The 27,857-nt window shown below is 37.8% G+C and overlaps 1 protein-coding gene across 1 annotated transcript in view; it reads right to left on the bottom strand.

Moving 5' to 3' along the window:
- Positions 1-13,222: 13,222 nt before the first annotated feature.
- Positions 13,223-27,857, bottom strand: part of gpc5a (glypican 5a) — a 157,135-nt gene continuing 142,500 nt past the window's right edge. The window contains exon 9 of the mRNA XM_075450743.1: positions 13,223-17,213. Within this exon, the coding sequence (XP_075306858.1) occupies positions 17,059-17,213 (155 nt within the window). The 3' untranslated portion in view covers positions 13,223-17,058. The remainder of the gene's footprint in view (positions 17,214-27,857) is intronic.

Below are 27,857 nucleotides of genomic sequence, written 5' to 3'. Positions count from 1 at the left end.
GGAGGTGACAAAAGTCTTTTAATATGCAGTCACCTTATGCACAGAATGTACATTGGAATGTAAGTTCTCACGCCACACAAAGGCTCTAAGTTGAAAGCACAATGCTGTTTTGTGGTTTTCTAAAACTAAAGACATGCAATAGTCATATAAGTTTTATTTCACTTGTGGGGACGGTAGTTTACAAGACACCGATGTGTCAATTAAGGGTATGAACAAACCACTTAGATCACCAATTTTGTTGGAGGACTTGTAGCAGAAAATTCATTAAATTTGAAAATGAGACTTTGGGGATAACCTCTGTATTCAAAACCAGCTCAACAAACTCCTGACCAATTATGTGAGGATTTTCAGGTGAAGACAGGTTGAGCTGAGAGGGTTAAGTGAAACATTAAATATCTTCAGTTTTATATATATATATCTTTTTGGCTGTGGTTTTCCTGCTGTGACATGCCAAAATAACTCCTTTGAAAATAATGATGACGTAACATTAGGATACATGAATTTCTATGTAATGTTAAGGTGCTATGATCAAATTAGAATCCTTTATATGTTTGACATTTTACTATTTCCAAGCAAAACATCTAGTTTCTTGACATATTATTTGAAAGATTATGACAGGACTTGTTCTGGACAGGACTAGTTCTTCTGTTGAAATGACTAGATTACATATTTATGTGTGATTTTATGCCAAAGATTTGGCTGAACATTTAAATAAGCCTGTCAAAGATTTTCTGATTTAAAAAAACGTCATAACTTCAGAACGTTCATAATGAATCATTTCAGTGTACCTTGAAAGTGATTTTAAGCTGCATGTTGACAAAATGTTTGGACAAACTGACATTCTGGATTTGTGTGACAACATTTAAATGCCAGATTATTTGAGGAAAGACTAATATGTAAGACACCCAACATTTTGTCTCATTCTCACAATATTATAATGGAGGTCCTGCTTGGGAAGAGTGCCCAGAGGATGAGCTATTATAGTTCTGGGCTTAACTCCAGAGCTCTGCTTAAAAAATCAGCTCCATTAAACCTGTTACGACCTTGTTTTAAAAAGCTTTCTAAACCCCTTTGCCCTGAAAACTTTAAAATGCCCACCAAAATCTTTTGTTTCCTAGCCTCTAAAGAGACTAATAATTTCAATAAGACTTTCAAGTGTAAATTTTCAGCTTCAATGGTAAACATTTACAGGCTGAAAGAGAAAACCTTCAATATGTTGCAAATGTTCTTACGGGTTAAAAAAAATGTCATAAAAACCATCAAATTTAAATACATGCTAATAAATGCAGTTTAGTTTTTCTTACTGGTATGGTGATGCAGTGGTTCCCGCTATTACCTTTCAGCAAGAAACCTCTGGTCTGGACCTCAGTTAAAACCTCTTTGTGTGGAGTTTGAATGTTCTTCATGTTCCTGTAGGATTTTCTCTGGGTGATCCAGTTTCCTCACACAGTTCTAAAGCATCTATCTTTGGCTACTTGCTCATTCTAAATTGACTGTAGGTACTGTATGAGTGTAAAGACGTATGGTTGTTTGATGTCCTGTCAAGGATGTACGCTATCACAGACAATGGATTCAACAAATTGAATGAAACACAAATCCTCAGTCCCCCGAAGATCCCCGAACACCTCCAAAACATTAGGTGAAAGAAGAGGAGAAACAGGTTCAGACAAGCTCTTTCAAGCACAGTTGAGATTGATGTATCAACTTCTGATCATAACCTGCATGTCATTAGATTTGGCTCTGTGTCACGTTTTGTCAGGGGAGGCAAACAGAAAAGGGAATTGCATATTCAGTTAATTTTAGATGTCCCTAAAATCATCCATTTATTCATTTTCACGTCAGTATCAACGAGGACAGCACGAAACGACTTCACATCTGAACCCAAATTATTTATCAAAATCTCGCTTTCCCTCTGTACAATTATTTATGTGCTTCAATTATGGATAAAACCATGCAAAAGGGCCAAACTCCAGACGAAATATGGAAATTTCTAGTTTTCAAAGACAGCTGAAATTCCTGTGCAATCCACTTATTTTCCAATTGTTCTTTTCAAAAACCCTATGACTGCAAAAATAAATAATTGTACATCACTACACTGCTGGAGAAATATAAAATTAGAAGATATATGTACATATATATATATATAAGAAGTACGTGGACATTTTTTTGCTTTTTTATTGAAACATATTGTTTCTTTGCTTTTTCTGTTCATTTGGACTATTTGAATAACTCACACAACTGGACAATTTTGGTTTTCATTCATACTTTTTTAGTTAATATTATTTTTTTGTTGCTTCAACTGCATGGTGCTAAACATGCATGCAAATTACGTTATCGGCAAGTAGACACAGTTAGGTCAGTGGTGGGGAATACTTTTGGAATTAAAATACCATCAGGTAATTAATTATTTAAAGATACAATATGCTGTTTTGTTGGACATTGTGTTGACATTATGTTTTTGTCACTTAAATTATGGACTTAATGACTAAATGACTATTTTACTCAAATATTAAAATTCCTAAATGCTGACATTACTGTTCATTATGTTAATTGCATTCTGCTGGAGAAGCCCAGTTAGTACTTTAAAACCATGTAAAACATCCATTAATTTTCTATACCAGTTTAATCCAATTCAGGGTTGTTCTGGATGGGTCATCAGCCTGTCACAAGGCCACACAGAGACAAATGAGACAAACAACCATCCACGCTTACATTCACTCCTTGGGTCAATTTAGAGTCACCAATTAACCTATCATGCATGTCTTTAGATGGTGGAAGGAAGTTGGAGAACCCAACTAAACTCTTGTGCTGTTGTTTTCTGTTTGCTTTAAGTAAATGAGGCCATTAAAACTTTCAAAATGCATGATAAAAATGCTTCACATTTTTTAGATTTTTTTTCTTATATATGAGTCTATTAAAAAAAAGCTCTATGCTTTTCCTTGTTTTGCAATACAAAAGATCTTCTACTGGTGGGTCAGATTGACTCGTGGTAGAATCTATTAAGTTCCTCTTAACTACATGGTTTGAGGAGCATTAAAAAAATATCTCTTTATACAGAACTTACCATATGACTTGAATAAACATATTGACCATAATTAAGTTTATTTATACCTGCTTAAAAATAAAAACTGACATGAAATATGTTTGTTTTTTCTCATTTTGAAAGACACAACCACACAAATATTGTAGTAAAAGATGTCTTTCAATAAACAAACAAAGCAAAATGCTTTTTCTTAATGTAAGATAAAGACACACAGCAGGAGCACTTGCATTGTTTTATGTAATATAATATATCCTGTAGCGGCTGGTCCTTGTCCATCTTCGTCCCCTGGTGAGCCCATCGTCGGATCCAAAAAAAATGACCGTAATGTAATCCACTGCAGTTTGCCTACCAGTCTGGAATTGGAGTGGATTACGCTGTGATCTTCCTCCAACATTGAGCTCTCTCTCACCTGGAGAAACCTGGAAGTACTGTGAGGATCATGTTCTTTGATGTCTCCAGTGCTTTCAACACCATACAACCTGCACTTCTGAGGGCCAAGCTGGAGAACACTGGGGTGGACCACCACCTCACATACTGGATTTTGGATTACCTCACCGAAGGTCCACAGTATGTGAGGACCCTGGACTGTGTGTCCGATGTAGCTGTCTGCAGTACAGGGGCCCCACAGGGAACGGTCCTGGCTCCGTTCCTCTTCACCCTTTATACTGCAGACTTTTACTACAACACGACCACTTGTCACCTTACGCAGGACTTTGTGGACTGGTGCCAGCGGAACCGCCTCCAGATCAACGAGGGGAAAACTAAAGAGCTGGTGTCGGATTTCCGCGGGCAATCACTCTGCCCCCTGACACCAGTGAACATCCAGGGAACGGACATTGAGATGGTGACATCTGATAAGTACCTGGGTGTTCATCTGAACAATAAACTGGACTGGACTCACAACACAACTGCTCTCTACAAGAAAGGCCAGAGCAGACTCTATCTGCTCAGGAGACTGAGGTCTTTTGGAGTGCAGGAGGCTCTCCTGAAGACCTTCTATGACACTGTGGTGGCATCAGCCATCTTTTATGGAGACTGTAACAGCTCTGGAGAGCTCCTTCAGCGACAGACTGCTTCACCCAAAGTGTGTGATGGAGCGCTATCGCAGGTCCTTCCTTCCTGCAGCTGTCAGACTTTACAACCAGCTGTGCTCCCAGTAGACCACGCACTCACCAAGACTGAACAGTTTAATGTGCAATATATCAATCAAATATATATCCAACTGTGCAATTTAAAACACTGTATATATATATATATATATATATATATATATATATATATATATATATATATATATATATATATATATATATATATATATATATATACTTTTGTATATACTGCATGTCTCATATTGTTTATTGTTTATACTGTTATTTTAATTCCTTTACTATTTTGGTATTTTTTTTTTCTTTATCTATTGCTGCTGCTGCAACATCAAAATTTCCCCATTGTGGGACGAATAAAGGTATTCGTATTCGTATAACAGTGACAAAAACTTTCACAAATTCGTAATTGCTTCAAATAGACTGCCTAACAACAGATCTGACAAGGAGAGCAATGCCTTCTAATTGTCCTTCATATCTCATGAAACTCACTGATGCCTCAAAAAGTAGGGTGGTGACTGTAAATATTAAGGTCTGAGGACATTGTTAATGGATTCTCTGATGACACATTTCATCTTGGCACGGATTGTAATTGCTTTTTACATGACAAGTAATAGTGTGAGGGCTTTAGAGACTGTGAAAAAAAAATCCCTTGGAAATACAAACCTATGAAATTAAACCTTGGTTTTCAATTTTCTTCTCCCACAAGAGTTAAGCAATTAAATGGATTTAACCCAGTGCTATATAATAAGACATAAATAATTTTCAAATTGAATATCATATTTTCTCAACCTTTTCAGATAGATAGATAGATAGATAGATAGATAGATTTACTGTCTTTAAAAAGATGAGGTTATGCCTTCAATTCAGTCAAACTTCAGACTGTTGTAAAACCTTTTTTGTCGCTAATTGTGCATGTGAAAAAGAATCTTTGACAGAAGGTATTTCCATCTATGTTCATCCAGGAAAATTGTCCCATTCTCAGTGCCTATAAGTACTTTTTAACAATGTGCCAGTTTACTTATACTATTTTTGTTTTGTTTGAGAGGTTTCCTATTCTCTGTGTCTCTCTGCCATCGTCCTCCCCCTGAATCTAAGATAAAGACTGAATTATACAGCAAAATAATCCTTGATAGCAAAGACAGAGATTACCCTCCCTGATGTTTTTACAGACAAGAACTAGTTCAGTGCAAACCCTCCCTGAGGGCTTCTACCACCCCCGTACTGACAGCCTGTGCATTAGCATGCATCAGAGAAGTGGAAGAAAACGGTTTTATCCTCTTTGACCTATCACTTTACTCAAGAAAGAGAGCAATCAAGAGAGTCAATTCAGTGGATTTTAGGCTTGTCACCATGCAGGTTGATCTGTACTCTGAACAAAAGAAAAAAAAAAACTGAATACTGTGAACAGTGCCATGCCAGAGCTACATGGTTAAAGCGCCAACATTTTACAGATTCCCCTTGCTCAAATGACAACAGAAATCCCAAGGCGCTGCACAATGGCAAGGTGGTTTGTGCTGTGACTTTGATATTCTAACACATTTTGCTGTTAGTACTTTTTGTTGCAGCTTTTTGCCTGAAATAAGGTGCGTTTTCAGATAAATATATTGCCAGTTTTACATGAGGACATATCTACAAAGCTTTCCACCACTGCTCTTTTAGTTTTGAACTTTCAGCTGATGAAAACAAGGTATTGTGAGAAATCAGTTACCTTGGGCTCACAGAAACTGTAGTAAACATTTTAGCCTATATGTTGTGTGTCTCTTTGTCCTCTACAATATTTATCATTATTTCATATGAGATTCAGTCTGTTTTATGAACACCATGGGCTCATTTGTACCATTCCACAAATTATGCGACTTGATTGGTGCTAAAAATATCTCCTCTCCAACCACTGTCACAGCGCCATTTCTTATCATGTTTGCTTTTGAATGCAGCAGCAAACGTGTTGAAAGTGCCATCCAAGACCCTAATCTACTAAATGTCACAAATGTGTAAGCCGCTGCTTCAATATCTAATTAAGAGGCATGAATTATATATTGGATTATATCATGAAAGGAACTGGCGAGGTGATGTGCACAGCAAGGTAAAAACCTGGGTCAGAAGATATAAGCATGACTTATGTGATCTAAAATTTTAAATTTTGAAGGTTGGATTCTTCAGCAAATGGGTCAGCACCCATGGGGAGAGGTGGGGAAGGTTTTTGTTGTGACAGCAATGTTTATGTGAGCTGTGATAAGTAGGTCAGTAAATAAAATAGAACTTGTCTACTAAAACATTATTGGAAGTGATGGCAGCTATACCAAATGTGCTGCATGAATTTGAGAAAAAGCAAGTCCTGTATGGCTAAATATGTGTTTTAATTGTGCAGTCCAAATAGGGATGACAAGAATTAAATATTTTCCTCACTCTCAAACCAGACAGCATTTACTGCACAAGTAATTTTCATTTTTAAAGGATCATCTACAATGTCCTCTCACTCCAAATTAGTCCTTAATTGTGTGCTGCATCCTTTGCACTTCTGCATTATGTTGCCAGACACCATCTGACCTTCCAAAAAGAGACTTGTGGATGGCATGATGAAGGTAAAGCGGACAGTACCCCTCACACATCAGTAAGGAAAATCTGTTTCTAATGGTGTTTTGTCACAATTCTGAATATTAATACAAATGTATAAATAACTAATTTTTAATTTTTTTTGTATCTGATGATAAACAACCTTCGCCACGAGATTCTGGTCTGGTCACCTTTTCAAATATTCTACTGTTTCTCGTCAGTGAGCCTTTGACTGTATTTGTTTTCTTTTTTTCTTTTTAACTAAACAGCAGGTCGCTTGACACCTCAGCAGTACGTCAAATATCATTTACAAAAGTGTCAAACACCTGCATTCCTATTTCAAGCTTATTTATGGTCACTTATCCTCACACCTGAACCTAGATCTCGGATAACAGATTATAAATCCATCACTCGAGTGAGTAAAATTCTGATTACGGGTCAAACTAGCGCGCACAGAGTGACTTGTAACTGTACTGGTTACATTGAGATTGATTTAACTGACAAACAATGCCTTGTATTATTAGCCTTTTATGTAGCAGCCACACTTCCATATCATAGTTTTTTTATATTATAATTTCCAAACTCACATAATTCTGAAAATAAGAGACTGAGAAAAATAGTTAAAATGGTAAAATATGCCACAGTAAAGATCTACACATGATGATGTGGGGGTTGGCCTCACAGCAAGAGGGTCAGCATGAATGGTTGTTTGTTTCTCTTGTCTCTGTGTGGCCCTGTGATGGACTGGCGACCTGTCCAGGGTGTACCCCGCCACTCACCCTATTACAGCTGGGATAGGCTTCAGAGTAAGGAAGAGCTTCAGAATAATGAAAAAGAGAGAAGCGACAGAAGGGACGAGAGGAATTATTGCCGAACCTCTGCTCAAGTCCTCTCTGGTAATTTGAATGTATTGAAAGGGAAGACAGTAGAAAACCCTTTATCAATGAGATGTTTACACCATTGTCAAAGGAAACAAGAAAGTGTGAATTCATATGCTGTTGTCCCCGGGAGGTGGAAGTGGTGTGTATGTGTGTCTTAGCAAGCTTTAATCTTCCACGAATATCTAAAAACGTGCATAATGTAGAGTATCAATGAGGGAGCAAGGTGACAACATTTTTTTGCTCACTGATGACAAATGCTGTTGTTTTTTGGATGAAAAACTAAATAATTGAAATAATCAAAATTAAGCAAAGTCATAAATATATGTATGTTCTTACCCTTACTGTTGGGTCTAAGCAGTGGATGTTCATTAAAATAAACATGTCACCATCCAGAACGTTTTTCTATTCCTGCACTAACCAGGTCAATGGCAGCACTTGACCTGAGCTCCACCCATTGGTATCAGCACCATGTTTCATGTTTCTTTGTAACAGTAAGTCTTTTTTATGTGCTCCCATGCACACTGTAGAAAATGTGGAAGAAAATGTAGTTAATGTGCGAGTGATTCAAGTAGAAGTTGACACACATCTTCCTTGCAAAAAAATACAAAGAGCTTATGAGCTGGTAATAGTATTTACATGTTATGAAATAGAACAAAACTATGGGCCTGGTATATGGCTTTGTGAGACTATAATTACTATACAATAGTTTCAGAGCAAAGAGGAAACTATGGGGCTTGGTAGTGTTCACATGGTAATGTTTAGCATGCATCTTATTTTAGTGAGTGACCATTCAAACATAAGTTTATAGGCACCAAATGCAAAGTACAACCATATGATAAAAGCTAGTGCAAACTGTTGTCTTTTTCAAAGTAGAGCAAGCAAACATCCATAACACACCATACAGTGTGAACACCTGGAAGGCAGCGGGGCCCGACGGCATCAGCGGTCGAGTCCTCTTGGCCTGCGCTGAACAGCTCGCACCGGTGTTTACAATGATATTCAACCTCTCCCTCTCACAGTGTGTGATTCCCACCTGCTTTAAGAAGTCTGTTGTGGTCCCTGTCCCAAAGACAACCAAGCCCAGTAACCCCAATGACTATCGCCCCATAGCCCTCACATCTGTGGTGATGAAATATTTTGAGAAACTGGTCAAAACATTCATCACCTCCTCTATGCCCCCCACCCTGGACCCTCTTCAGTTTGCATACCGCCCAGAAAGATCTACCGACGATGCCATAACCTTCATACTGTACAAGACACTCTCCCACGTGGACACTAGGATGGGGAACTATGTGAGAGTGCTGTTTGTGGACTACAGCTCAGCATCTAACACCATAGTCCCCTCCAGGCTGGTCACTAAGCTGTGGGATCTTGGATCTTGGACTGAACTCTCTGTGTAGGTGGGTCCACAGCTTCCTAACCGGCAGACAACAGGTGGTACACGTAGGTTCCCATAATTCATCCCCCCTCACACTCAACACTGGATCCCCTGCGTGCTAAGTCCTCTGCTGTACCCCCTGTACACACATGACTGTGTGTCCACATCAGACAGCAATGTCATCATCAAGTTAGCTGACAACACAGCCATCGTGGGGTTGATCTCCCATAATAAGGAGGAGGCCTACAGGATGGTCATCCATCTGGAGAGCTGGTGCCGGAAGAATAACCTCCTGCTGAACGCCAGCAAAACTAAGGAGCTGATTGTGGACTACAGAAGGAAGCAGCAGAGTGACATCCGTCCACTCTGCATCGGCGGGTCTGAGGTGGAGAGGGTGGACAGCTTCAAATACCTCGGTGTGACCATCACACAGGACCTGTCCTGGTCACCGCATGTTAACAGGACTGTTAAAAAGGCCAGGCAACGTCTGTTCCACCTCAGACGCCTCAGAGACTTCAGGCTCCCCCTCAAGGTGCTCAGGAACTTTTACACCTGCACCATTGAGAGCATCTTGAGTGGGAACATCACCACATGGATGGGCAGCTGCAAAAAACAGGACCTCTTGGCCCTTAGGAAAGTAGTCCGCTCAGTTGAGCGGACTATCAGAACAACCCTACCCGACATGCAACACATTTATGTTAAACGATGCAGGTCGAGAGCTGAGAAGATCCTCAGGCAGTCCCACTGCCCTGGACACTCACTCCTCTCCCTGCTGCCTTCAGGCTGTATTTAATTGGACACTGCACTCATATGCTCTCAATCAACAGAAGACATTATGAGGATGCTGTTCACAATCTGCTGCAACTGTGGAATTCTATCATATCAATTATGAAACGAAATCTCTGAGGGGTGATGACGGCACCTTGTTGAATCGATGCCATGACGAATTAAGGCATAGATCAAAGAGAAACAATAAAACAAAAAATGGGTTGAAATTACCATTTAGACATTGTAAAAAAATAAATTAAGAAAATGGCCAGGGCCATTTAAGATGTTCAATGCAACATTAATTCTTTTGTTGAAAAAAACCCTCTCAAATTTTACAATAATTCATCTCCTTGACTCATTCAAAAGCATGTCCTTTTGTAAAATAATTTTTAGAGTTAAGCTTCTGGAAAGTTAAGCTTCTGGAAACACCATCTTTATGTAAAAAAAAAAGAAAAGCTTGGAGAATGAAACAGAGTGTTGTCTGCATCTGCACAGTGATGATTAAAGCCCCTGTCTAAGATGAGGCTAAACGTTAGCCATTGTCAAGGTCACAGTAATCATTTTTAGTGAAACAGAAACCTCAACGGGAATGTGAAATTAATCTCTGTATACATTTAAGCAGTGCTCAGCATTCTTCTTCTTAGAAGGTCTCTAGAGCCCTTCTTCTCTATGCACAGATAAAAGACTCCAAAGACGGCTCTTCATAAGTATGAAGATAAAATTCTGAGGAAGTCTAAAGATACAAAAGTGTGTTAATAATTAGACTCACAGTAGCTCACCGGAACTATTTCAGTAAGAGTAGCTCAAAAATACCTGTTTTCACCGCAGCTGAAATACCGGATTTTGATCAGCATTTATTTCTAAGTTTCTTTGTGAGAGGTGAACTGTCAATGGTTTATTCAACACCCAATTACCAGTCCAAATATTACCTTCACTTTGAGCGTCTGTCACAGAATTAAGCATTAAATTACTGTGATTTTACTAATGATTTTTACTAATTGAACATGTTCCATCATATTGAGCTGAATATTCACTTGAAGCCACAAAAATATTATTTCTTCTATGTTCCATCTGATTTTGAATAAATCTGAACAAATTTGAACTGTGTTACTTATAAAGTATAAAGAAGAAAGCAACAATTATACAGTCATAGCCTAAATGTTCTTTGCATGTGTAATGAAATGTACCCTTGCGTCGGGTTGATCTAACCCACTATTTGCAGAGCTCATCTCGATAAAACCTGATTTTACAACTCATCCAGCAAATTCAAGCCAAAATATTATGATTTCTTCATGATATAAGTTGACTTTCATGGAACTTAGTATCCCTAAATGTCACTTGAGATTTGAACAGTTTAACATGTTTAAAAAGCCAACTCAAACGTAACTTTTTTGTTGAAAAATGTAAAAGAACTTATTAACTTTTCAACCTCTAAAGACACAACAAACATCACACATTAACCAAACAGGATAAACCTTTAGCTTTTATTGTAAAAGACTGACATAATATTTATTAGTATCACTCTTATGAAAATATTTGTTCATGTGTGTTCATGTGTCACATCAGCAGTGAAAGCTAAAAACATGCAAATGTTGCATTACGTCCAAACGCGTTCATGGGTTCTGGATAAAAGAGTGCAGAGAGGTACATCAGGCATCTTTTAGAAAAAGGATATATCTAGACATCTGCTTAAAGGTTGATCCCGCCTGAATCCAACTAAGTGAGGAGCAATGGGGGCATGGATGACCAGAGGGAAAATGTCCCAACTTGTACATTTTCAGTCCCTCTTCTCTTATCTTACTCCTCTTACTTGCGATATTGGTGAAGGACATAAAAAGATGAGTCAAGGTAAGAGACATTAAAACAACAACAAAAACATGAATATATATATATACAGTCATGTACACAGTCACAACTGCATCATTTTACATTTTATTACAGCCTATCATTGTATTCTATGAAATTTGTCAGATAAGCATGGAAGCTGTTTCATGATTTATTTCAATTTACAAAGTCAGATTAATGTGTCATGCTGCCTATATACATCATGGATGTTGAAAAATGTGTGCAGCCTCATTCATTTCTCCTCCAGGTGCATTTAAATAACTGAGACATCCCTCAGTGTTTTGCTGAGACTGCCTTTCTGGGCACAGACAGAAGGATGTAGGAGAAGGGAGACAAGAAGTCTCAAAATGGAGAAATTAGACAAGCCTCAATTTAATTAAAATTGTATATAGGTTTAACAATATTCCCCTTTATTTCACAAAAAAATGAGTATGAATCCTTTATCAGTTTATTCACGTCTTGCAGTGTGGGTTTATACAAGATCGTTCTTAACTTCAAACAGAGGGCAAGCCAGAAAAGGTACTACTGGTCTACATTTAAGGACTTCAGGCATGCTGCTGTCTTATTCACCAGTGACTGCACAACTTGTGGACATTGGCTGTAAATGGACTGCAAGGTCAGAGCTGAGCTGTTAATCAAGGAACACAATTTTCTCCTCAATCCTTGTTCCAACTCTTGCCTGTGGTCGTGACTGCTCACCAAAGCGTGAGATAACCGATTCAAGTGTCAACATGAGGGCACAGCACTTGGAGAGGGAAGAACCTTCAGATGGTGTTGTTCAACCCCCACAACAATGGAAATAAAATCTTAAACATTAATACAAGAGATGCTTCATGGGTCACCCTAAAAATGTAGAATAAATATGATCAGGAGCTGTTCCGTGACTGCAAAGTATTAACATGTGATCTATCATCTATGGAATAATACATAAGGACAGACATGTTAATCATTTACTGATTAATCATTCTAAGTTTTGTGTTACAGATTCAAATATGAGTTACTATAAAAGCTCAAAAGGGAATCAAAGAAAAAGCAACAATTCTTCCCTCAGGAGACAAAAAAAACTAGAAAATGTCACACCCATGGACTCATGTTTTAGGTTTCATGTTTTAGGTCACGTTTTTGGTTCTTAGTCCATGTTTAGTTTTTAGTTTTGCCATGTTTTAGTTTCCCTTCACTTACCAGTTCATTACTTCACTCACTTCACCTGTGTTTTTTCCCTCAGCTGCACTCACTCTGCAATCACTCTCACTCCCTATTTAGTTTCCAGTCTCCCCTCTCAGTGTGTCGGATCTTTGCCTTTGTTTCGTGCCCTACGTCGATTTTGCCAAGTTAAGTATTTATGCCATGTTGAGACTTTTGTTTATTTTGTCACGTTTTGTTTTTTTAATCCGGCCAAGCTGCGCTTTTTGTTATTTTTGTAAATAAATCCAGTTTTCCTTTCAAAAAAGTCCGCATCCATGTCCTCCATCCTCACAAACCTGACAGAAAATGCGCCATCCTGGATTCATGTCCTAGCACAATTGCATCACTTGAAGCTTTGGAAACAAACTACTCATAAACTCATCAAAACAAAATCTGACATGAAGGAATTAGAATCGGCTTCAAAGGAACAACAAAAGGAAGCAAAAAGAAATGACACATGTTGAGCCTAAACAAGCTTACTTTTATTCAGAGCTTAAACCTAAAGTTTTTCTCAATAACGGCAGAAAAAAATTAACACTGTGCACAGCCATAGTACTGTACAGGTCAAAGTTGAACCAGAAAGTTTGCCAGTTATCTGTGACTGACGTCAACTACGCTCAGCTTAGTTAAACATGCAGGTTCCTGTTTGCCTTCAGTTTCTCTCACAAGCAAGAGTCTAACAATCAGACTGTTTAACTGATGTGTTTCTGGCAGCACTGTTGCTGCATACCAATATCTCAGTAATCACCTCAGTGAGTACATCACAGATTCAGCTGTCAAACTGAGCCATAAAAATGAAAGTTAAATTGTTTTTAAAAATAGGTTTTCCATTAAAAAACAAATGAGGGGAAAAAAAGAGCCACATGTACCATTAAAAAAAAATACACAATTACTCTCCAAAGAGCATTTCAGAAAGCAAACATGTTTATGAAGAGGTTCTGGGACATTGAAGAGCTTGCCTCCCGGAAGCGATGCGGTATCACCAGGATCTGACCCATTTCTCTCTCTTCTGATAAAATTTCTACCATGTAGAAACAACAACTGCATAGGAAATCAGAATGAACTTATTCCCTTAAGTACAGGAGAAGCACTGCAACCTGGGATCTAGATTTAGCCTCAGGGCATGTTTGTCACAGTGTCTGCTTTGTGTCATCTGATAATGAACACTATTCTTAAGTGGAGGCGTTAACACAGCTGTTCAAAAGACAAAAACTGTGAAGGTGGCACAATCTAATATAACTGGTTTTGGGAAGAAATCGTCACTTGTCAATTGCTCGTTTAAGGTTTTTAACAAGTAAATATTGTCAGCTGAGGGATCTCACCTAAAAAAGAGAAATCCGCAAATTGAGCATGAAACGCATGCACAGTCAATCATATTCATTCACTGTGGGACCGTAGCTGAAAGTGCACCAAGAAGTCTAACTTTCTACACTAAAGGTGAAAATGATGATGACAACAATTACACTGCATGCTTAAAGTGTGAATGCAGATTCAGGCTTTTAAAATATGATCAAAGAAAGTACCTCAAGAAATTGTACCTTAAACTGAAGCATAAAAACAAGTTGTTGCTGAAAAATGGGATTTAGACTGAAGCTAAAGATTAAATTGTGCTTTGACTTTAATCAATTCCGCATTAATATTAGCAGAATAATTAACGGTTGTACAAATTATTTACAATGTATCATTATAAATTAAGATTGCGTGATCTTAGCTATAATATTTACAATGTTACAGTTTATTACAGTTAAGCTGTAATGTGGTATTTTTCTGTACAGTTGAACCCTCTATAGAAAACAACAAAGGAATGTTTCAGCTATACTGATATATTACAGCAGCACCTTTAATCTCTTACTTGTGGCATGTGATGCATATTTGCTTATTTGCTTATAAAGCATCAAAAGATAATTTCTTAGCTCTACAAAAACACTAAACAAAGACAGATTCAAGTCCTTTCAACTTTTTTTCCCCAACATTTTTCAGTAATGCAGCCTTATGCTAAACTCATTTTGATGAATTGTTGCCTTCATTAATCTAAATTTAATACCACATACTGACAAAACCGAAAAATAGTTTGAAAATCTATTTTTTTTAAAAAAAGGAAAACTGAAATGTCACAATTACATAATTACATATTGATAATACATAATTATTTCTCTTATATAACTCTTTAATCAAAAGTTTAGTTGAGGGCCCAGTGGCAGTGGTTACAGGCCCGAGTTGCACACTTAAATTAAGGGAATTTCTCCTTTTCTTTTCTGCGGATCTTCCCAAGCTGTATAAGGCTGAATGGGTACCACCATTCAGCCCAGTCTAAGGATGTATGAAGAAGTTTGTTTTTTTAGCTCTGTTTAGCTTTTTCTCAATCCTGACCAGTGTTCCCTGCTGCCAGAAAACACCCCACAGCATGAAAATTCTACCACAAAACTTCAATATTGGGATGGTATTGGGCAGATGGAAGATAGAGCGCAGTTGCAAGCTAACATGATGTTTACAATTGAGGCCAAACAATTAAATTACAGCATTTATCAGAGAGAATCTTGTTTCCCACAGATTGAGAGTCCCTTTTGTGCTTTTTGGATCATTCGAAGCAGAACCTAAAGAGTCACACAGGAGAGGCTTCCATCTGGCCACACTGCCGTGAAGCCCAGATGGGTAGAAAGCTGCAGTGATAGATGTCCCTTTGAAAGTTCTCCCAATCTCGTCTCTGCCACAGACCTTTCATAGAAATTTCTCATTTTGGCCAGGGAGTCAAATCTAGGAAAAATCCTGGTTATTCCAAATGTCCTCCATGACAAAGGCCAGCTGGTGGCTACCTTCATTTTATCGACAATACTTTATGGCCCTACTTAGATCTGTGCCTTGACACAATTCAATTTTTTGAGCTGGGCAGAAAGTTTTTTTGACCTAATGGCCTATTTTTTTCCCCATTTAGCTGTAAAAAGCAACTGTTTTTTGTTTAAATATTTCCGTCTTAGTTACTTAAGAGACTATGTCTGTAATTTCTAATAAACAGTTGTTTCAGGTGTGTGCCACCTCAAAAACTGTCTAATAAACTGAGTAAATAAACTTCTCAAAGACTTCTGTCCATCTTATTTTTTTTTCTTTTTAACAAAAAGTTTTTACATAAACACTGAAGGCTCCTGAATATAGACTGATGAGAGAATTGGAACAACTTTTTATTACAGCCGATATGAAAAAGTGAAGGGGTTTAATTCACTCCATTTCCCCAGCATTTGTGAGACCAAAAAACAATTTCAGTATCACTGAGTGCTTTGCTCACTGAGCCACTGACCGGACATGCACGGCATATGTGAAACAAGTCATTTCACATTTATCTGCACAGAAACGTGTCAGCGACACACTAGCATTATGCAGTCTGGTAGCAGGTGGAAGCAATTGGATTCTTCCTCACCAGTGGCTCCTGGAGCTATAAGCCCCCATCCAGCCCTATGAAGGCGGAGAAAGATTGAGTTTGAAAGATGATAATAGACTCCTGAGGAAACTAATCTATTTCTAAGAAAGAGGTATGAATTATCTCACTTGACCCCAAACTCCACTGTCCATCCCTCTCCTTTCAGCATTTCTTTCTAGAGTAGCATTACGGATCAATTTTACCACTGAAATATAACATTTAAATAGATCTAAGAAAGCATCTCTTTCAAAAGAAAAGAAGCAGATGTCTCAAGGTTTTTCTTTGCTCATTATCAGCAGAATGCATAACATACAGTACATACCTATGTTTTTTTCTTTTCAATGTACAGTCTCAAGCACTTTTGTATAAATAATTGTCTGGGTTGGTTTATACACAGAAACAGATTCCTAGCAAACAATTGGCAAACAGCAGGCCTTTTTGGCGACTGCAAGAATTGTTGCAGTCATTTAAAAGAATCACTATCTGTAGTGTAGTGTGCTATGCTAAAGTAAATTGTTATTTACATATCAACAGATTATTCGCTGAATGTGCAGAAATACAGTCCATTTAATACCAAACTTTACACCATACCCCCATAGATATTTTTGACATCACCTATTATAAATAAGGTCATTGTTAGTGTTAATGAAAGCCAGTTAACTGATTAAAAAAAAAAAAGATGTTTGAAAAGCCAACATATGCCTTCTCACAAAATCCACAGTCATGCCCTTTTTAGACAATCGGGATCTCTTCTGTGTCCTTGCAACGTGTGGAAGAGGAAGTCCTCAATACTGTGTAGTTTGTAAAATCCACTGGCTCTTTCGTTTCTGGATAAATAATCTTGAAATCAAGTCTTCGAGTTTAATGCTGCAAAAAGGCAGCTGTTACAGGGCCAGGAGCATATGTAAACAAGGCAATACCAGGACCCAGATGCCTCCAATCAGTCTGAAGCTGCTCGAGCTGCCATCCATTTCTGCATCCTTGGCAGGTGGATGATGATAATGATGACGCTTGTAATCACCGGTCGCATCTGGACTCACTGTGAAGAGAGCAGAAACAAAGATGCTCCTTATCAGAAGGGCATCATTGGAGACTGTAGGAGAAGTATTGACATTTGATATGTGAACAGGACAAGAGTAATTTATTTCACAGCTCATAGCTGTTCCATGCGGTGTAACAGTTTATGTAGTGTTAAGTAAATGGCATAATTATATGTAAAGGAAAAAAAAGACTCGTGATTGAGTGCGTGAGTACAGGAAATAAAAATGTCAAGAAACTTCCTTGGTAACATGTTTACTTCTTGGATGTTAACAAGTATGAGTCTTGCCCAAGAAGAAACCATTAGAAGTGCAAGGGCATTTTCACACCTCAAAGTCTGAGGATCAAACCAAGGTTCATGCTTTTGTTACATTTGATCCATTTGATCCATTTAGGGTTGGCTTCACACTGCACTCTATGCAAGCCAGGAAAACAGCTTGACATGGCATACCTAAATCCTGTTGATATCACCCCTGGGAAATGATTCCCCTTACACTTGACATCTATCGGTTTAGAGACAATCTGTGTTGTCATGATGGCAGTAGCCTATTCCTGTTTAAATGAGTGGATAAAAATGAATGAACAGGTTTGTTCTGGGGCCACTGTAAAAAAAAATGTCACTACATGACTGCCTGTTGCTCTAAATTCAAGCAAAGTACATGTGGGTAGTTCAAATTAGCCAAATTCACTAAATTCACAAAAGCACATTGAGTTGCCTGTGGTATGAAATGCGCTATATAAATAAAGATTGATTGATTGAAATTCAAAATCTGTACAGTCGACAACAGGCTTGTAGGTGAAGAGTGCAAGCAAGCAGGGCCAGTCTTTTTTTTTTTTTTAGCAATTTCTTTTAGACCAGTCGTTTGGTCCTGGGGATGTTTCACACCAGTAATTTTAGTCTGGATGAAACTGAAAAGTTTGAGTTCAAATCAAAAGAACTGGATATCCAAAATACAAACTGAGTGACATTTACCATAAGTAATTTCTCAGTTCCCACATTTCCTAAACATTTTTAACTCACGCAAATGTTTTTTCTATTCCTCCTTCATACAACAGCAGCCACATTGCCTCATACATCTTTCACAGCAGCAAACATTTGTGCCCCTGCTAAACCATTAAGGGAGTCTGTTAATTTTCCACTATCCTATAAATAGTAAGCTGATGCAACCACAGGGCACCTTCACCCTCCATTTCATCCCCTGAGATGCAGCAGAAAGCATCTTGGGTGCGTCTTTGTGTCAACAGCCATCAGAGTGTTTATGCCAAGGTGTTAGAGCTGAGCCCATACAGAAGCATTACAGGCTACTGCATAATATTGCAGACGGATCAGCTGAGAACATTTTTTCACCTTTCATTTCTGCATGGATTCCAGGTTGAAAAATTCAGTTAGTTGACTCGTGTTCTTTGTAAATCACATTCAGGAAACTGAGGCATTTAACAGTAAACGTGTTTATCTCGGTAAAAAAAACTCTTTCATAAATATTTCTTTGTATTTAACTTTCATTTCATTGTACAGGAGGATATTCAGAGAAAGCAAATTGATAACACTTTACTGACTTCTGAGTCTTAAATCCTTCTCTTTTGGTGCTCCACGTCACACCATTTGTGAATACACAACACAGACTCTTCCATGTACAGGAGATCGTGCTTGATATCCCTGTTACGCCAACTTATTCTCACTAGTTTTGATAGTTCAGTTAATTTAGATTTAACTATAAAAGCAAAACGCGGTCAAATGTCAGAAATAATCAAAAATCATAACTATCACTTTATGTAATAGCATGTTCTTCAGTGTGTATTTGTTGTTATTGTCTTCCACTTGATGTATGTCGTCAATGTCACGGCCATCATTCCGACCGCTCAGCTACTGGGATAGTTTTCCTACAGGAAATGGACACCATGTCCAAATCTTAGAGGTACTGCAAAAAATAAATGTGTAGTTCTTAAATAATGACTCTTTTATAACAATTGATCAATTAATTCAATTACACACTGTCTGCTGCTTGAGCAGGACCTCTGGTTTCTTCTTAAATGAGGTCATATTTTGCATGAAATAGTTCAAATCTTTTACTCTCAACATTTGATTTGTCTTCTATGTTATATTGTAAATAAAGCATACGTCATTAAAATCATTATATTCTGGTTTTAATACATTTCACAGATTGCCCAAGTTTTTTTTTTTTAAATTAGGGTTGTACATAGAAAAGCTTAGCTTAAAAACAGCTGCCTCATCCAGCTTTTCCCCCTCTTACTTTCACAATGTATAGGCCAAATCGCCTGGACATGTCCTCAAACACCCCCATGTGTCTCCACCTTTAAAATTACACCTTAACAGATATCAGCACAGACAACTGCACTGCACCAGAAGTCAACATCCATCTTGTTGTTTCCATGTCTTTGGAGGCCTGTAGTGTTGTGGGGGAGAAATACTATGTCCCATGCCAAGTGAAATAGAGCATCCTTTTTAACCCTGCTGATGGAGCCTCAGACTCCATCCTGGTTCATCTCCACAGGGAAGGGCTGAGGTTGAACCCAAATAGATGACCAGCTGCTCCAGGACTTTTGAGTTTCTCACTTAGGCCCAAGGGTCATAAGTCTGTCACAGGAAGGATTAGTCTCACCTTCACCCTTTCAAAGTCTACAAAGGCTCTGCTATCAAAGTTTATCTTACTAGCAGAAAAATAAGACCAGCTGCAGAGGCCATTTGTGCTCTGTGGATTCAATTCCACTTTTTATGGTCCAGCAGAAATAGGCTATAATTCCTTTCCTCAGAGGAGGACCCAAAACAAATGCTCGATTCTGTAAAGCCAATATATAATTCCATAGCTCTAATGAAATGATCATTTAAAAATATATGTTAATGTAGTGTCATTTCTGCTGAAATTTATATTCATCATCATTAGAACATACAGATTTGACCAGATTTCCATGTAGCATCTTTACATGTGTAATTGCTGATGACGCTTGTTCGACATAAAGAGGCACATTTGTAAGCTATGGTAAAGCATATGATCATGTTGTAAAGTTAACAGCTTATTGATTGACTGCCACAGAGAACCCAGGCCAGCCATTTAAAGGTATACAACTCACAGACAGTCTTTGTACCCAGGAGCACTAGACTTCAGCACCTCAATCAATTCCTCTTACTGAAGCGTCAAGGTTTCTAATGCAGCAACAAGTTGGAGACAGAAATGACAGAATGTCCCTGAATGATGAATAAGCGGTGCAACATAAAGGGAGCACTCCTTTTCTTAAAACTGTGAAATACACTGTGCAACTCATGCAAATATCGAGCAAAGTCACGGACTTGAGCTCAGACCGTAAAGCGACATTCATAAAGTCAAAGTTATCTATTAAAGGCGGGGTAGGGGATCTTTTTCTGGAACATTTTTTTACATATTGCTTGAAATACTCTTCACACCCTCATTGCAACCAATTAATTAAAAGTTTTGACACAAATATGAAAAGTTTTAGTGGCCTCTAGAACGTACAATCTAGGAAAAACAGTATCCAATCATTGTGAACGGACCGTTCACAATGATTGGATTCTGATGCCGTCTATCAAACTGCAATCTGCTCCTCCCTCTCCCTCCCCCTCCTTCCCCCTCCTTCCCCCTGTGCGCGTACCCTGCTCCGTGAACGAAGCTTGGCAGGAAGCTAAACTAGAGCCAGCTTGGCTAGCACCTAGCATTATTAAACGTATAGTTAGCATAAACTAAATACTAAATACGGCAACGATCGATGCTTGCTGTCAGAACAGCGCTCGTGCACCTTCGTGCACCTTCGTGCACCTTCGTGCACCTTCGTGCTCGTGCGCGTTCATGTACTCTAGAGGCGTGCCTTCGGGGGGAAAGTGAAGAAAAGGGTTGGGACTTTTTACCGGTGTATTTTCAAAATGCAGCTTCGCTGGACTCAAAATCCAGGATCTCCTACCCTACCTTTAAACAATTCTTTTTTTCTTCAATTATCAAAGTGGGGCAGGGACAAAAGAAATGAAAAATGAATACCTGTAAACCAAATTATTTTTCAATAGAAAATTGAGAAAAAGTACATAAGACTAAAACCAACATATTCAATTTGTATAGCTGCTGAATTCAATTACCACAGATGCAAGTAAGTAAGTAAAATAAATGCATCAGAGCGTAGCTCATTAAATAATGCTAAAAGAAAGCCACAAATATTTTAAAAGAAGTTTCTTCGTTAATTCCAATGTGATGGCAAAATACTCTAAATATTCAAAGAAGAACGTTTGAAACTTTAAGGTTGACTCTACATTTGAATGGTTAAATCATAATTTTAGGAACAAGCTTTTATTATGCAACTTGTAACCATAATCATAACCTGCCGGCAGAATGCAGACCACCTCCCAAGAAAAATAAGCTTCTTTTAATCACCATTACATAACTACATGGGTATTGCTGACACTACAATGACAAGGATGTCTAATCGTAGAAAAACAGTCATTCTAAGTGTTTTGTAAGGAACGCGCAAATAATGTCATTCTGCCAGTAGTGGCCTCAGATCAGTGGTTTTCTTCAGCAATAAAGTCCACCTTAATAAAATCTAAAATTAAATAAAGGCAAGTAATTTATTACAAGTTCTCCCCATTTATATTCATGAGAGACACAAGTTTGGTACAATGCTACTCACATCAGCGGTAATCGTATAGCTGAATTACTAAAAACAGTGTCGACAAAAAGCGAACAATGTAAAGTTGATCAATACCAGACAATAACAACGCAAAGATCTTATACAACAACATAAGACACGTTAGATTTCAAGTGTGTCCAATAAGGCAATGGAAGGTTAAGATGGAAGAGTTAAAAATATCAAATGTGCTCTACATTCAATAATAAGTTAAAAAATATATATAAATAATTCTGCAATGTAGCACGCAGCTGTGCATTAAAAATAATCTTCAAAACTTGAACTAAATCCTCAAAATAACATGAGAGTAATGGAAGCCTCCTCATTTGGCAGGCACATGCTTCATTACAAACAAATACATGTTATTTGATAATTCACATACACATGCTATATTGACTTTGACTGCACTACAGCTATTAATACACACCATCATCACTGTTGAGACTTCTGGGAATACATGGGTTGTTTTGAGGAATAGTAATGAAGGTCCAGATGAATATTACCCCTCTAAAAGCACAATCCTCCTCATAACAACTTATCAGAGGATGCATATTTTCTGTGCCACTAAGGTGATTCAGGCCTTAGCTGTCTCCAACAGCTGGAGAAAGCCATCTTAAATTTCCATTTTTAGAGATTCAAGCACAGGTGATTTGGGATATTTCCTTGGACACTGCTGCTGTAATGGCCCTTTTTAGTAAACCCTCAGCAGAGGGGATATTAGAAAAGGTACTTTGGCTGAAAAAAGACGCAGGTCAGAAAGAGAGGCTTAAGACTGAAGTGAAATCAATACAAGTTGATTCCAGAGGACTCGGACCAACCATGATCAATAGCACACTAACTGCGCCAGGAAAGAAATATGGTTACATACTGCTGTGAAGGAGAATGGTTTTTGCTTGATTATAAGAGCACGGGCCTTCAGAATTTAATGTCCACATCCTAAGCTGGTCTGCTTAGGTAACCGAGTTATTACAAAGGGTTCAGTTTTTCCAAACTTCATTACAGCCTCCCTTCCTTCAGACTAGTAGCTTCATTATCAAGAGGAGTTATCCTACATGGAGCCTGTCAGCTCGTAATTTATCACCGACTCCTCTATCACTTTCACTGACTCCAGCTCGGTGCTGAAAACAGTCTATTAAATCATAAGACTGATGACAAATCAAACTGCACAGATGTTGACATGATTGTGAAAGTGTCACTTCTGGTAAGACTATGAGCTGCTTTTACTTGCTATTTTAGAATCAAATTGAAAAACTATAGGTTGGCTTTTAATTGTAGTAATTAGAGGTTTTAGTGGCAATATATATCTATGTACTTTAAGCATTAATTAAAAGCAGTCACTGCAAGAAGTAGTTTCTTTAAATTATTTAAAAATGTAGGCTAGTTACTGTACTTGTGAACAATGCTGTCATATAAAGTGCTGATGGCTCTCCAATGCAGACATTTGGAGCAGACAGGAGGTGGAGTGAACATTTACAGGAGGGGCACCGTGCTCTTTTCTGACGGCCTTTGTGTTTCCACTGTGATGTTGGATCCAGCAGGAATCGAAAAGTGATGTAATAATCTGAGAAAGCTTTGACTGGGGCGTGAAAGGGTGTTGTGCCCAAACAACCAAAGTTATGAATGTAACTATATCTGTAAGACAAAACAATAACAACAATGGGGTTAACAGACAGCCGCTGTATTTCTTTTTGCGGTGTCAGAATATACGACAAATGTTTTCTGCAGATAAAGAGGGCAGCAGTCTCCTATTCTTCATCTTGCTTTTGATCTAAAAAATACATCCCCCAACAACTAATGCAGTGTAAAGGCTTCCTCTTTTAAATGTAACCAGTTGGCATCAAGCCTTGCAGAGTAGTTTTTTTTTTTAATCATCCCTTCAGACACATCCCATCTACATTTTTTTTAAGACAATAATCTTGAGAAAGTTACTACAGAGGCAATACCTGCAGTTGGAGCGTGCACCATGGTGTGGGTCTCCGTATAACTGTGGAAAACAGCCTGATAACACTCATTTGACAGATTTCTATCATAACTCGGCAAGATACTCATTTCAAGATAATGATTTGTTGTAAATGAGTATATATTCAGATGTGGCAGAAAAAATGGTTTTAGCAGGAATACAGTAATGTTTTTTACGAGCACCGACAAAGATTTTCCCCCTAAATCCTTGTGGTAGAGAATAAAAGAGCAAACAATAAGTATAAGCACACTTCAAATACTAAGAATTCAGAATTACTTTAATTTCAGGAAGAATATAGTACTATTATTATTTGTCGTTGCACAGTCATAGTAAAAAACTAACATCCTTGCATGAATGATTTACAGGTTACTTGTAGCTAGTAAAATTGATATACTTAATGAGATACCAACAATACCAGCTTCTTGTTATTGAGCAGGCATATCTGCAACTTCTGACATTAAGGATCTTAACTCATCATTCATCTTCATATCATAATTGAAATGACTGATTTGTGATACACACTTTTGACAGACCATGCAAATTTGTTTGGATAGGCTTCAACATGGGGTATTGAGGTTCTTAAAGCTAACCATTTCTTTTGTGAAAGAGGTAAGACCTTTCACCTTCACCGACACCAATTAGCCCCTTCCAATTCACAAGGATCCAAGATAAATACTACAGTGCATGGAAGCTTATGTTTGAAGCAGAAGTTCTGTTATAAATGGTTTAAAATAAGTCTAGGGAGCTAATCATATGGTTTCACAGTGTGTAACTGTATGGTTGTGTGACTTCGAATACATGAGTTAGGATGTTTTTAAAGGTAGAGTGAACTGTTTCTCTAATGCCTCTTAAGAATAATTTCCAAAGAAAATGTGCATTGTGTAGCATTTCGCAATTTTTTTTTTTCATATGAGTCTTATTCTCAGTGTGAAATTGCAGGGGGAACCTAATACAATCCTGCTTTTTTTGTATATAAGTCTTGACAGAGGTCTTTACCTCTGACCCGAAAAGCATTAGGGTAATATTTTTGTCTGGCGTGATGTTCCATTTATAACATCAGGAGTTTGTGAGGACCTCTCACAAACACTGTATTTAAAAACTTAAATAAGCTGTGATTTTTGTTTCATGATTGATTAGATAAAAGATGGCTTGTTTGGTATTAATGTTTTTCTTATACTATTATGGTAGCTCCATTTCTGTCTATACAATTTCGTGCAACTGTATTTTTCACATGACATGCCTCATTCCTGTCCATCATGTCTGCTTTTAAACTGTCATGTCATGGCTCATAGACTTACATAGACATTTAACAAGGATGTGATGCATGACGTATCGTGTTTTCTTAAACTTACAGATGTCTTTTTGTAAAGAGTTTACCTCCCACAACTCCACTCTGTTTCCTCCCTGTCTGATAACTCCATTAATCTTGTCAGTCCAGGCTCCTAAAAAGAGGAACCTATTTATGGAATCTGTCTCCGTTATTTGACACAGTGAAAAATGGATGTGTCAAAAATTTTGTTTCTATCCACCATCCTGTCTATCATACCAGACAACATCATATGTATGTATGCAGTCATCATATCGCCAATGAAAATGTTCATATGTTGCTTTTCTGCTGGTTTTGGCACATTTCTGCAAACCGAGAGCTACAAACCCCTCACTTTAGTCCTTGTGCGTGCTTAGAGAAGAGCTTACTGTCACATTGCCAAATCCACATGCAGACAGACTCTAACTTATGCATGGAGTGCATATGCATGCTTGTGATATGTGCAGTTAAGCTACTTAAAATGAATATCAAAGATCAGTGAAAAACTGAATATGAGCAGTATACGTAAACATGCACACTTCCCAGATGTTTTTCCACAGAGTTGTTTGGTTTACATAAGAATGAAAAGAACAGAGAAAAGCTAAATGAAGAGAAACCACCTGAGACCTCTTGGAGAGAAGGCTCAGTGCTTCCATGCTCAAACAGAACAATTCAATATAGCTCTGCGCCGGAGACGGCATCCCCTTTCAAATTAGATTCAGACACCAACAAAAAAACAGAATCAATTTAGTCTCAATCCACAAAAATAGCATGACTTTGCAAAATTATATTAATTCATATTATCTTTACAATTACACTGTTGAATGAATAGCCAGTTTATGAAAATTGATCCCCCACGAATGCTTCTCGCTTCCTTCTCTCATTCTCTTTCTGAATGCCGACACAGTAAAGATGTGTCACATCTAAATTTGTCAGTTGCCATATGTCTCATTGTATATGCAGTATCACATTTGTGCACAGCACCTCAATTGGTGCCAGTAGGTTCATTAAACAGAATAAAATCCAAACCAGGAATCACACACATAAAAAAACCTGTTGTTTATTATAGCACCAACAAAATAAAATATGCAGTGCACTGATTTCCAGTCAAAGCTATGTACCAAAAACAGTCACAGTCACATAAAATGACTGTCTCTAGAATATTTGTACAAGTTTACATTATATAGGTATGTGGATTCATTTTCTAAGAATGATGCCTAGATTTTTATTTCTTACAATGCCCTCTCTGTGACTATCAGTAAGTTTCCCACTTTAATCCATGTTGAAATAATTTTACAACTATTTGATGCATCATTATGAAATTTTGGACTGACATTAATGCTGTATTTGGATGCTTTCAACTAGGATAGCGATAATTGTCAAAATATTAGCATTTAGCTTAAAGCACTGCTGTGCAGTAAAGCCTCTAGATTGTATAAAAGCTGTAGGTGTAGCATATATGATGCCAACCTTCTGAATTACTATTTTGAAGTGAGGACAGTCTGATAGACCGATTCTTAAGTTGTTAGCTTGCTACAAACAAGGCGGCTGACAAGGCGTGAGCTTTAAAATAACAACTGTCAAAAACACATACGTTTTTGATGCTTTATAAATAAAACCCACCACATTTAACAGGAAATTGTACTTTTTATTTCACAACACACGTCTTTTCTGATTGAGATTTGGGCATATAAAATGTACAAGAATTCTTCAGACCAAAAATCATGTTTTCAGTTGGGAGATTTAAGTCCCAAGTTACAGATTTTTGATTGTTTAGGCAACACATGCAGGTTTAAAGAGCATTAAACAAGCAATTTAGCCGAGTCCACATCTGATGCTTTTAGCTGTTGTGTGACCTTTACAAATATCAAGATCATCATCGGTCCCCCAACAACAAAATGACCATTTACAACTGAGTAGTGTTCACTCAGGCGGATCGAATCTAACATTTTTTGGTATTTGGTTATGACCACTTTGGTCTTGGGGCCAGAGGAGATGAGCAAATGGTGGTATTGACTGAGAATCTGTGGGCAAATTGCACAGCAGTTTTTCTGTGTAACAAGCATACATTATGATTGCAAACATACAAACAAACAAAGAAGTACAAGTATTACTTTAATCATTAGTATTACACACACTTGATTTCCACAACAAATTAAATGTCTCTACCTGTGAACAAATTCTTTAATAACCCTCTCTCAAATAGAACCCAGTCTGTCAACACAGTTTTTAGAGCATGAAACATCAAAGCCCGTGATTGACAGCTATGGGAATTACAAAGTCTGTGAGGAGAAAAGGGATCACTGTCTCTTATGGTAAAAAACACAACTAACCACCTGTCCAGATGACCGACCACCTCGAGAAAAGGGAAAAATGTTGTCATCTGGACAATAAGCAAGTAGTCTTAGGCAAGGCACTTCATCAGTCAGCAGAAATTGGCTGATGGTGCCAAACAAACTGAAGCGGTAGGTGTACTGTAAATCAAAAAAAGAATTTCCAAATTGAGAAAAACTTTTTTTGAGAGCGATATAACTTAACCAGAGGCAGCCAGACTGTTTGTTTTGTGAAAATGATGAATCGATGCAGGCAAGTTGCCTGCTGGCTGAGCTTATTGCTAAGCAGATGAAACTTCACACAACAGTGGAGAGACTCATTCTCCCTGCTATACAGGAGTAATGCTGAGTTTGAATGTCATAAATGCAGAAACGAAGGTGCTTTTATCTGGCAATATG

Source organism: Odontesthes bonariensis, chromosome 1, assembly GCF_027942865.1.
Source record: "Odontesthes bonariensis isolate fOdoBon6 chromosome 1, fOdoBon6.hap1, whole genome shotgun sequence".
NCBI classification, from domain to species: domain Eukaryota; kingdom Metazoa; phylum Chordata; class Actinopteri; order Atheriniformes; family Atherinopsidae; genus Odontesthes; species Odontesthes bonariensis.
The sequence above is the reverse complement of the archived record's forward strand: the minus strand, read 5'-3'. Positions and strand labels throughout refer to the sequence as shown.